This window comes from Callionymus lyra, chromosome 14, assembly GCF_982586985.1.
Source record: "Callionymus lyra chromosome 14, fCalLyr1.hap1.1, whole genome shotgun sequence".
Taxonomy (NCBI): domain Eukaryota; kingdom Metazoa; phylum Chordata; class Actinopteri; order Syngnathiformes; family Callionymidae; genus Callionymus; species Callionymus lyra.
Genome location: NC_141831.1, coordinates 512617 through 525049, shown reverse-complemented (window position 1 = coordinate 525049; position 12433 = coordinate 512617). Strand labels below are relative to the sequence as shown.

The 12433-nt window shown below is 43.1% G+C and overlaps 1 protein-coding gene across 1 annotated transcript in view; it reads right to left on the bottom strand.

Moving 5' to 3' along the window:
• Positions 1–3639: 3639 nt before the first annotated feature.
• Positions 3640–12433, bottom strand: part of adamts15a (ADAM metallopeptidase with thrombospondin type 1 motif, 15a) — an 18023-nt gene continuing 9229 nt past the window's right edge. Inside the window, exons 2-8 of the mRNA XM_087807925.1 lie at positions 9288–9420; positions 9036–9203; positions 6765–7048; positions 6512–6689; positions 6252–6424; positions 5628–5803; positions 3640–5568 (exon numbers count right to left, since the gene is read on the bottom strand). Coding sequence (XP_087664051.1) covers positions 4779–5568; positions 5628–5803; positions 6252–6424; positions 6512–6689; positions 6765–7048; positions 9036–9203; positions 9288–9420 — 1902 coding nt within the window. The 3' untranslated portion in view covers positions 3640–4778. The remainder of the gene's footprint in view (positions 5569–5627; positions 5804–6251; positions 6425–6511; positions 6690–6764; positions 7049–9035; positions 9204–9287; positions 9421–12433) is intronic.

The following is a 12433-nucleotide window of genomic DNA, read 5'->3' as shown; positions in this document are numbered from 1 at the left end:
AGTCAGTGCCACCCGGCAAGTAAGTAAGTAAGTAAGTTAGTAAGTAAGTAAGTAAGTTAGTAAGTAAGTAAGTAAGTAAGTTAGTAAGTAAGTAAGTAAGTTAGTAAGTAAGTAAGTAAGTTAGTAAGTAAGTAAGTAAGTAAGTTAGTAAGTAAGTAAGTAAGTTAGTAAGTAAGTAAGTAAGTAAGTTAGTAAGTAAGTTAGTAAGTAAGTTAGTAAGTAAGTTAGTAAGTAAGTTAGTAAGTAAGTTAGTAAGTAAGTAAGTAAGTAAGTAAGTAAGCAAGTTAGTAAGTAAGTTAGTAAGTAAGTAAGTAAGTAAGTAAGTTAGTAAGTAAATAAGTAAGTTACTAAGTTAGTAAATAAGTAAGTAAGTAAGTAAGTAAGTAAGTTAGTAAGTAAGTAAGTAAGTAAGTAAGTAAGTAAGTTAGTAAGTAAATAAGTAAGTCAGTAAGTTAGTAAGTTAGTAAGTTAGTAAATAAGTAAGTAAGTAAGTAAGTAAGTAAGTTAGTAAGTAAGTAAGTAAGTAAGTTAGTAAGTTAGTAAGTAAGTAAGTAAGTAAGTAAGTAAGTAAGTAAGTTAGTAAGTAAATAAGTAAGTCAGTAAGTTAGTAAGTTAGTAAGTTAGTAAATAAGTAAGTAAGTAAGTAAGTAAATAAGTAAGTAAGTAAGTAAGTAAGTAAGTTAGTAAGTAAGTAAGTTAGTAAGTAAGTAAGTAAGTAAATAAGTAAGTCAGTAAGTTAGTAAGTTAGTAAGTTAGTAAATAAGTAAATAAGTAAGTAAGTAAGTAAGTTAGTAAGTTATTAAGTAAGTAAGTACATAAGCAAGTTAGTTAGTTAGTAAGTTAGTAAATAAGTAAGTAAGTAAGTAGGTAAATAAGTAAGTAAGTTAGTAAGTTAGTAAATAAGTTAGTAAGTTAGTAAGTTAGTAAGTAAGTAAGTAAGTAAGTAAGTAAGTTAGTAAGTTATTAAGTAAGTTAGTAAATAAGTAAGTAAGTAATTTTTATAAAGCACTTTTCTATTTAGAGTTAAAATCAAACACACAAAGATAAGAATCATGTGTGAGTCTGAGGTAAAGATCTGAGTCACGCTTTTGTTGTGTTGTATTGTGTTGTATTGTGTTGTATTGTGTTATATTGTGTTATATTGTGTTGTGTTGTGTTGTATTGTGTTGTATTGTGTTGTATTGTGTTATATTGTGTTATATTGTGTTGTGTTGTGTTGTATTGTATTGTGTTGTATTGTGTTATATTGTGTTGTGTTGTATTGTGTTGTATTGTGTTGTATTGTGTTGTATTGTGTTGTATTGTGTTGTATTGTGTTGTATTGTGTTGTATTGTGTTGTATTGTGTTGTATTGTGTTGTATTGTGTTGTATTGTGTTGTATTGTGTTGTATTGTGTTGTATTGTGTTGTATTGTGTTGCTCTCATTCCCATCATGAAGGCGACTGTAGACGCAGGAATGAGAGGAAAAATCCAATGTTTCCATTGGCTCAGGTCCAGCCGGTCTGTTGTCTCTGTGGTGCTGGAACTGTTGAGCGAGGCTCATGGTGCTGACCTTCTTCTTCATGGTGCTGACCTTCTTCTTCATGGTGCTGACCTTCTTCTTCATGGTGCTGACCTTCTTCTTCATGGTGCTGACCTTCTTCTTCATGGTGCTGACCTTCTTCTTCATGGTGCTGACCTTCTTCTTCATGGTGCTGACCTTCTTCATGGTGCTGACCTTCTTCTTCATGGTGCTGACCTTCTTCTTCATGGTGCTGACCTTCTTCTTCATGGTGCTGACCTTCTTCTTCATGGTGCTGACCTTCTTGTTCATGGTGCTGACCTTCTTCTTCATGGTGCTGACCTTCTTCTTCATGGTGCTGACCTTCTTCTTCATGGTGCTGACCTTCTTCTTCATGGTGCTGACCTTCTTCATGGTGCTGACCTTCTTGTTCATGGTGCTGACCTTCTTCTTCATGGTGCTGACCTTCTTCTTCATGGTGCTGACCTTCTTCTGCCTGACATACATCATCAGAACATTCACAGTTTCCAGCTCCTCACTCACAGCTGCTCATCCTTCCTCTCGCCTGAGTCGCTCACCTGAGTCGCTCACCTGAGTCGCTCACCTGAGTCGCTCACCTGAGTCGCTCGTCTGAGTCGCTCACCTGAGTCGCTCGTCTGAGTCGCTCACCTGAGTCGCTCACCTGAGTCGCTCACCTGAGTCGTTCACCTGAGTCGCTCACCTGAGTCGCTCACCTGAGTCGCTCACCTGAGTCGCTCAGGTTTGAAACGTTCTTATGGTTCAAGCGACGACTCGACTGAACCAATCGTTCAGTTCATGTTCGTCTTGAAAGTTCTTCCCTCAGAGATGATGTGTTTCTTCCTCGTATTCTTTGAACACATGCATCGTATCACAAACGACTACATCATATATTGTTAAGTTTCCTCAAACATTGATTGTATTGACGATCATCAGATCATCAGATCTTCAGATCATCAGATCATCAGAATCACTCGTCGAAGACAAAACACTCGTCAAAGCTTTATTGAGGAATAAATATAGTGTAACACAAAAGTACACAGGAGCAGGAGCAGGTATACACAGTATACAGCAGCTCGTGAGTCTTTCTGCTCCAAGCAGAAGTTGATCTACAAGATAAGAAGATCCAGCTGGACTAGTTTCCGTCCCGAACATGACGTTTGGACGACGTGGCCGTTTTACTGAAACAAACAAGAATATAATGGATTACAGGGTTTCATTGAGTGTGAAGAGAGAAGTCTTGGCTCGAGGCAGGAGGCCTCGTTCAAGGAGCTCCTGGAGCACAAACATGAGTTTGGACGCGGCGCCCCATTTTTGTGCGATTGTTTTATTGATAATAAATGATCTGTGGTCGCCAGATTGGAGAGAGTTATGAAGCTGCAGAAGATGAACAGAGGTCAGGAAGAAGAAGGAGAAGAACAAGAACAAGAACAAGAAAAACAAGAAGAAGAAGAAGCAGAAGAAGGAGAAGAAGCAGAATAAGAATAAGAATAAGAAGCAGAAGAAGAAGAAGAAGGAGAACAAGAACAAGAACAAGAAGCAGAAGAACAAGAAGAAGAAGAACAAGAAGAAGCAGAAGAAGAAGAACAAGAACAAGAAGCAGAAGAACAAGAAGAAGAAGAAGACGAATGAGAAGAAGAACAAGAACAAGAAGCAGAAGAACAAGAAGAAGAAGAAGACGAATGAGAAGAAGAACAAGAAGAAGAAGCAGAAGAACAATAAGAATAAGAAGCAGAAGAAGAAGCAGAAGAAGAAGAAGAAGGAGAAGAAGAACAAGAAGAACAAGAAGAAGAAGCAGAAGAAGAAGCAGAAGAACAATAAGAATAAGAAGCAGAAGAAGAAGAAGCAGAAGAAGAAGCAGAAGAAGCAGAAGAAGAAGAAGCAGAAGAACAATAAGAATAAGAAGCAGAAGAACAATAAGAATAAGAAGCAGAAGAAGAAGCAGAAGAAGAAGAAGCAGAAGAACAATAAGAAGAAGAAGCAGAAGAAGAAGCAGAAGAAGAAGAAGCAGAAGAACAATAAGAAGAAGAAGCAGAAGTAGAAGAAGCAGAAGAAGAAGCAGAAGAAGCAGAAGAAGAAGCAGAAGAAGAAGAACCAGAAGAACAATAAGAATAAGAAGCAGAAGAAGAAGCAGAAGAAGAAGAAGCAGAAGAACAATAAGAATAAGAAGCAGAAGAAGAAGCAGAAGAAGAAGAAGCAGAAGAACAATAAGAAGAAGAAGCAGAAGAAGAAGAAGCAGAAGAAGAAGCAGAAGAAGCAGAAGAAGAAGCAGAAAAAGAAGAAGCAGAAGAACAATAAGAATAAGAAGCAGAAGAAGAAGAAGAAGCAGAAGAAGCAGAAGCAGAAGAAGAACAAGAAGAAGAAGAAGCAGAAGAAGAAGAAGTGATGGATAAAAGCTGCTTCTTGCCCTACTTTGCTATAAAGCCCATGAGTGACAACAGATTGAACTTTTCCACTTCAATCTCTTTCTTCCTCGTTGTTATCTGATACAGTCGTGTATTATGTTGCCGTGGAGACCAAAGTGATGCAGCGACTTGTTATTAGAAGCAAAGCTCGCACATGTGTTGTCTATTGTGTGGTGAACCTGCTCCAGCGTGAGTCTTATGCAACATGAAGGTGAACTGGCTGGACTCCTGGTCGTCACCGTTGGAGCAGAAACTCTGTGACGCTGCCAGCTGGAGGCCAGGCTGTCAATCACACGTTTGAAGGATCAACAGGAAAACATGTGAGATTGGTTCCAGGCTCACGATGTCACGTGATCAAACCAATGGAGAAGGTTGTGTTTCGGAGCCGTCGTTTCATTCTCAGAGATTTGAAACTTTGTTCCACACGACGTGTCGCCATCACTGGAACCTGTGGTCGAACCTCAGATGTGAGTCCAGAACACGATTCTGCTCTTCAAACTGACTTGGATTCAAGTCTCGTGATGTTTCTGCAGCACGTGTGACGTCCCTGACGAACCAACAGCTGTCAACCTGAACCTTAATAAATATTTAGGACTCATTTCGTTGCGACAAGAAATCTTTGACCTTTTTCTTCTTTTCCTGTCGGGAAATATTTAGTCTTTAAGTTCGTCGCCTGAACACAAGATTTTTCCAGGAGGTTTCGTCACGTTTGCTGCAAACAGACGTTCAGACGTGTGTCGTACAGTTGAACGAGTCATGTGACCTCGAGTCATGTGACCTCGAGTCACTCGTGCGTCACGCGTCCACGAGCCGGATCACCTCACAACAGGTCCAGCGAGGTCCAGGTGAGTCACTAGCACGGCGCCAGGTTACAGAAGTCCAGCTCCTGTGGCTTGCGGAGGCCGCTGCAGTGCACCCTGGGTAGTGTTTGGCCCGTTTCAGTTTGGCAGCTGATGGGTCGTCTCTTGAAGCCCTTCCCACAGGTTCTGGAGCAGGACGACCATTTTCCGATTTGCCATTCTGGACACGGGTCTCCGCAAGCTCTGATGGCCGGCGGTCTCTGTGAGGGACTGCAGTCCAGGCCCGGCCTTCCGTCCGGCTTCAGACACTGGACCAACCGTCTCTGTGACCCACTGCCGCAGCTCACCGAGCACTGGTCCCAGTGCGAGGAAACCCATTTGACGAGTGCAGGGTCCTCTCTTTTATAAGTCTGTTTCATGTCTTCTTTCTTTCCTGGGACCGTGTCCTCCGACAGGACGCTGTTGTGGGAGTTCGTTCTCTCGCCCTTCTTCAAAGTCTTGTCGTCTTTGCCATGTCGGGCGATGTAGAAGGAGTAGCGTATGCGCGGCGGCGTCATCTGGCCGGCACACAGCACCTCCACGGTGAGGGACTCCCCCAGAGGTCGGACCGCCTGCAGGGTCTCGGAGAGTCCGGCGGTGCCGCTGTATCGCAACAAGCTGTTGCTCACGATGATGTCTCGCTCTCCGGCCGACACCACGTAGTTGCCGTTGAGCAGGTAGTGTCCCTCGCCGTTCTTCACCGCCAGGTAGTTGTCGTCGCCGCTCAGGCCCTGGTAGCCTCGCTGGCGGACGTCGATGTTGGCCGCGCCCACTGGCAACATGACCACGAAGTTGTAGCCGTGCCTGCAGGGTCACATGGGATCGGTCAAGAGGTCACAGAGTGACGACGTGCGGTGACTCACATAGGCCTGGTGAAGAGACCCGACACCTTCTTGCAGCTCTTGTTGTCTCCGCCGCAGACGCCGCACTTGTTGTATTTCCTGTTGGAGCCGATCTTCCCGTCGCAGCCGGCTTTGATGCACTTCCCTTGGACACACACTCCGGTGGAGTCCGGGGAACACGAGGTTCCGTCAACAACCTGTTGGTACAACGAGAAATATAACAACTAGTTTGATGTACTTTACGATCAAATCAACCCGAGTGTCTAAAGTTGTTGTGAAAAACTTCATTTCGGTTCATTCCCAACAAACCGGACACAGTTGTTTCAAATCTGCAGCTGCTCAGTAAATCAGAACAACATGTCCCTCGAGCTTCTTATCTCCAGCTCGTCTGTGATGAAGTCGAACTGCTGCTCAGACTCACTCCACACCCTGCTATCAGACGCCCTCTCCTCCCTTCATTCCTTCTCTTCCTTCTTCCTCTCGGATCGAACACAACTGGTGCCGTCACCAAACCTACAGTGACTTAAAACCTTCGACGTCAAGAAGTGACCCCTCGATGGAAGTGTTGTTGTCTTTCGTTTGACCCTCTGGAATGTGGGCGTCAACGTAAGCACTTGTGTCCAACAGGTCCAGGTCCAGTCGTACCTTCGGGGCGAGGACGTAGAAGTAGCCGGTGCCGTTGGCGCGACAGATGAGTTTACAGCGGTCGTCGGGACTCACGCCCGAATACTTGGGCACCCAGATCACGGAGGCGGCGACACGGTTGCTGCTGAACGAGCGACCTCCGACCTCACACTGCTCGTCGCGGTAGGTTTTACCTGCACAGGAAGCGGGGGGGCGGGGGTGAGAGGTGGGACGGCTGGAGGCAGCGACGTGTCACAAGACATATTTCCAAGAAGTCATACCTGTATCAGGGCAGCGGTTCAAGTTGCACGAGCGGTATTTGACCCGAACCCCTTGGCAATATTTACCCCCATTGGATGGAAGTGGGTTGTTACACTCCCTCCGGGACAGCTGGACGCCTCCTCCACATGTGCGGGAGCAGGAACCAAACGGGCCCCATTGACCCCAGCGGCCATGAACCTGCAAACAACAGTGACGCGTTAGCAACGACTGCCATGAACCGGCGCAGAAACCTCCGGTTAATATGAGTCAAACCTTCTGAGTCCGCGGCTGTTTCGGGGAACAAACCCCTCTGTCGCACACTTTGCCGTCGCCACAGTCGGTTCCGTCCGCCCACGGGAAGTGTCTGGTCATACACACCAAGTGGCCGTTGGACCTGCCCGTGCACCACAGACGACCACAGGGCGGCTGCATGAACGGACACGGCTTGGACCCGTCGCCAAAAGCCAGCTCGCACTGTCGCTCCAGTGCGTAGGCGGCGCCGGGCGGCAGGTCCGGGAGCAGCAGAGGTTTGTGCGGCTGGTCCAGCAAACACTCGCCTGGAGGGACATGAACAACAACTGCTCCTCATCGGTGTGAAAACATGTTTGCGTTGAATCGACACCATGTTGTTGTTGAAGGTTTTCTTCAGACGCTCAGGCTGACGGAGCTCGTCTGCATCCAGACAAGCCTGGACCTGCTTTGATCAGCCTCGCCTGTCGCAGCTTCTGGAGCCTCAGAGCTGCACTCAAGCTGTCCATCGCAGCAAAGCATCATGGGAAACATGGACCCGCCACACGAGCCAAACCACTGCGGCGACTCCCAGAACAAACCCGTCATTAAGCAGATGTGTTGCAGATTAAAGATACAAGTTTAGCTTCGAGAGCTGATGCACAAACACACACGTGTTGTGTTGCTGACGATCAAAGTCAAGGAGCGACTTTTATCTACACATGACGTGAGAAACAGTACAAACTAGTTTTACTTTATTCATGTACTGATAACAAATCACTGTCTTTTTAACCAATGATTTATGTTCTGGTCGTTTATATTTGATCTGATGTTCTTATAGTTTTACTACAATAACATGTTTGATTTGATTTTCTTTGATTATTCAATTTATCATCTGGATCACATTTAAACATTAACTAGTGAACAGACTGGACTTGACTAGTCAACTAGTGAGAAGACTGGACTTTACTAGTCAACTAGTGAACAGACAGGACTTTACTAGTCAACTAGTGAGAAGACTGGACTTGACTAGTCAACTAGTGAACAGACTGGACTTTACTAGTCAACTAGTGAACAGACAGGACTTTACTAGTCAACTAGTGAGAAGACTGGACTTGACTAGTCAACTACTGAACAGACAGGACTTTACTAGTCAACTAGTGAGAAGACTGGACTTGACTAGTCAACTACTGAACAGACAGGACTTTACTAGTCAACTAGTGAGAAGACTGGACTTGACTAGTCAACTAGTGAACAGACTGGACTTTACTAGTCAACTAGTGAACAGACAGGACTTTACTAGTCAACTAGTGAGAAGACTGGACTTGACTAGTCAACTAGTGAACAGACTGGACTTTACTAGTCAACTAGTGAACAGACAGGACTTTACTAGTCAACTAGTGAGAAGACTGGACTTGACTAGTCAACTAGTGAACAGACTGGACTTGACTAGTCAACTAGTGAGAAGACTGGACTTGACTAGTCAACTAGTGAACAGACTGGACTTGACTAGTCAACTAGTGAACAGACTGGACTTGACTAGTGAACTAGTGAACAGACTGGACTTTACTAGTCAACTAGTGAACAGACTGGACTTGACTAGTCAACTAGTGAGAAGACTGGACTTGACTAGTCAACTAGTGAGAAGACTGGACTTGACTAGTCAACTAGTGAACAGACTGGACTTGACTAGTCAACTAGTGAACAGACTGGACTTGACTAGTCAACTACTGAACAGACAGGACTTTACTAGTCAACTAGTGAGAAGACTGGACTTGACTAGTCAACTAGTGAACAGACTGGACTTTACTAGTCAACTAGTGAACAGACAGGACTTTACTAGTCAACTAGTGAGAAGACTGGACTTGACTAGTCAACTAGTGAACAGACTGGACTTTACTAGTCAACTAGTGAACAGACAGGACTTTACTAGTCAACTAGTGAGAAGACTGGACTTGACTAGTCAACTAGTGAACAGACTGGACTTTACTAGTCAACTAGTGAGAAGACTGGACTTGACTAGTCAACTAGTGAACAGACTGGACTTGACTAGTCAACTAGTGAACAGACTGGACTTGACTAGTGAACTAGTGAACAGACTGGACTTTACTAGTCAACTAGTGAACAGACTGGACTTGACTAGTCAACTAGTGAACAGACAGGACTTGACTAGTCAACTAGTGAACAGACAGGACTTTACTGGTTAAACACGTGCATGTTTTCGATGTGAAATCAACGCTCACTTGTGCTGCTGTAAATCTTTATAATAAACTAGTAAAAGTTAATAACTATTTCTCAGGTCAAACAACGACTCACCGTGACCGCTGTCCAGGAACTCGGTGATGATGGCGGCGCTGCAGGGCGACCAGGGACTGGTGCGGTTGATCTGGATCAGCGTGGGCGACATCATGTGGTTGTCCTGAAGCTTCCCGAACGTGTCCTCGCAGGCCTTCACGTTGTCGTGCGGCATGTTGAACACGTGTCCTGTGGCGAGAAACATGCTCGTCTCCGGCGTCTTCAGGTCGCGGCGTCACTCACCGAGATGCTTCCAGTCGAGGCGTCACTCACCGAGCTCGTGCGCCGTCGTGAAGGCCGAAGGTAGACCGTCGTCCTCGATCACGGAGCAGCTTCTCTTGGGGTCACACATCGTGCCCACGTCCGCCATCCCCAGAGTGTCGCAGGTCGAGGCCCCGCACAGATCCTGGAACAGAGGTTTGGAAGAATCAAGGATCCATCCTCATCCCTGAGCCACCATCATGTCTGTGACAGCTATGTTAGAAGGTCACGCTACAAATGGTGTCAGAGGTAGGTCAAGAGATTCGTCTCCTGAAATCAAGACTGACTCAGTAACTCAGTAACTCATCATAGGACTAGTCAACGTGTGAACAGACTGGACTTGACTAGTCAACTAGTGAGCAGACTGGACTTGACTAGTCAACGTGTGAACAGACTGGACTTGACTAGTCAACTAGTGAACAGACTGGACTTGACTAGTCAACTAGTGAGCAGACTGGACTTGACTAGTCAACGTGTGAACAGACTGGACTTTACTAGTCAACGTGTGAACAGACTGGACTTGACTAGTCAACTAGTGAACAGACTGGACTTGACTAGTCAACTAGTGAGCAGACTGGACTTGACTAGTCAACGTGTGAACAGACTGGACTTGACTAGTCAACGTGTGAACAGACTGGACTTGACTAGTCAACTAGTGAACAGACTGGACTTGACTAGTCAACGTGTGAACAGACTGGACTTGACTAGTCAACTAGTGAACAGACTGGACTTGACTAGTCAACTAGTGAACAGACTGGACTTGACTAGTCAACTAGTGAGCAGACTGGACTTGACTAGTCAACTAGTGAACAGACTGGACTTGACTAGTCAACGTGTGAACAGACTGGACTTGACTAGTCAACGTGTGAGCAGACTGGACTTGACTAGTCAACTAGTGAACAGACTGGACTTGACTAGTCAACGTGTGAACAGACTGGACTTGACTAGTCAACTAGTGAACAGACTGGACTTGACTAGTCAACGTGTGAACAGACTGGACTTGACTAGTCAACTAGTGAACAGACTGGACTTGACTAGTCAACTAGTGAGCAGACTGGACTTGACTAGTCAACTAGTGAACAGACTGGACTTGACTAGTCAACTAGTGAGCAGACTGGACTTGACTAGTCAACTAGTGAGCAGACTGGACTTGACTAGTCAACTAGTGAACAGACTGGACTTGACTAGTCAACTAGTGAGCAGACTGGACTTGACTAGTCAACTAGTGAACAGACTGGACTTGACTAGTCAACTAGTGAACAGACTGGACTTGACTAGTCAACTAGTAGGACGACTCGTTGGTGAAGATCCTCAAACCAAAGTTATTAAAGTCCTTCATGGTCAAACATCTGGTGATGTTGACGACACACTTGAAAACTAGAAACTATGATCGCGTCTCAACGTCATCAATGATCGTCAACAACGATGACATCATCAAAGTGCGACGCTGGCTCAGAAAATCAAAACAGAGAAACTTTATTTTTCATTCGTTTCAAGTGAATATGTTTCTCTGGATGAAAACGACCTTCAGCCTCGATGACCAGGAGTGTCAGGAGTGAAGAGCATCAGGTCATGGAATCTTCTGAGGACCAGAACAAGTGAAGGCTCTTGTTTCTGCAGGACTGAGAGGCTGAACAACTGGAAGCAGGACCTGCAGTCGTGACGTGTCACTGGAGTCATGATGTCACTGTTTTAAAAGCTTCACCTTCTGAGGAATCATAACATCTCCAGGGAGACTTTCCAAACGACCTGTTTCTCCAAACACAGCCGTGACCTCAACCACCGGAGCCTCGTCCAAAGCTGCTAATCATACGTGTGTAACCACGGCGACGCCCGTCAGCCGAACACGAGGACGGACATGAGCGTCGATGACGTCTGTGATTGTTTAGTTCATGTTCCTTCAGTTTAGCTTCGGTTTGTATTGATTTATTTAACGTTTGCATCAAAGTAGTTTGTTACAGCCTTCAGTGTCCAGCTGTCGCTATATTGATGGCTAATGATAAAATTATAGCTAATGCTAAAATGATGGCTAATGCTAAAGTGAAAGCTAATGCTAAAATGATAGCTAATGCTAAAGTGAAAGCTATGGCTAAAGTGAAAGCTAATGCTAAAATGATAGCTATGGCTAAAATGATAGCTATGGCTAAAATGAAAGCTATGGCTAAAGTGAAAGCTAATGCTAAATTGATGGCTGATGCTAAAATGATAGCTATCGCTAAAATGATAGCTATGGCTAAAATGAAAGCTAATGCTAAAATGATAGCTAATGCTAAAATGATAGCTATGGCTAAAATAATAGCTAATGTTTAAATGATAGCTAATGTTTAAATGATAGCTAATGTTTAAATGATAGCTAATGCTAAAATTATAGCTAATGTTTAAATGATAACTAATATTTAAATGATAGCTAATGTTTAAATGATAGCTAATGCTAAAATGATAGCTAATGTTTAAATGATAGCTAATGTTTAAATGATAGCTAATATTTAAATGATAGCTAATATTTAAATGCTATCTAATTATTAAATGATAGCTAATGTTTAAATGATAGCTAATGATTAAATGCACTCTAATTATTAAATGATAGCTAATGTTTAAATGATAGCTAATGTTTAAATGATAGCTAATGATTAAATGATAGCTAATATTTAAATGCTATCTAATTATTAAATGATAGCTAATGTTTAAATGATAGCTAATATTTAAATGATAGCTAATGTTTAAATGATAGCTAATGTTTAAATGATAGCTAATATTTAAATGATAGCTAATGTTTAAATGATAGCTAATGTTTAAATGATAGCTAATGATTAAATGATAGCTAATGTTTAAATGATAGCTAATGATTAAATGATAGCTAATGTTTAAATGCTATCTAATTATTAAATGATAGCTAATGTTTAAATGATAGCTAATGATTAAATGATAGCTAATATTTAAATGCTATCTAATTATTAAATGATAGCTCATGTTTAAATGATAGCTAATGTTTAAATGATAGCTAATGTTTAAATGATAGCTAATGATTAAATGATAGCTAATGATTAAATGATAGCTAATGTTTAAATGATAGCTAATGTTCAAATGATAGCTAATGTTTAAATGATAGCTAATGATTAAATGATAGCTAATGTTTAAATGATAGCTAATGATTAAAT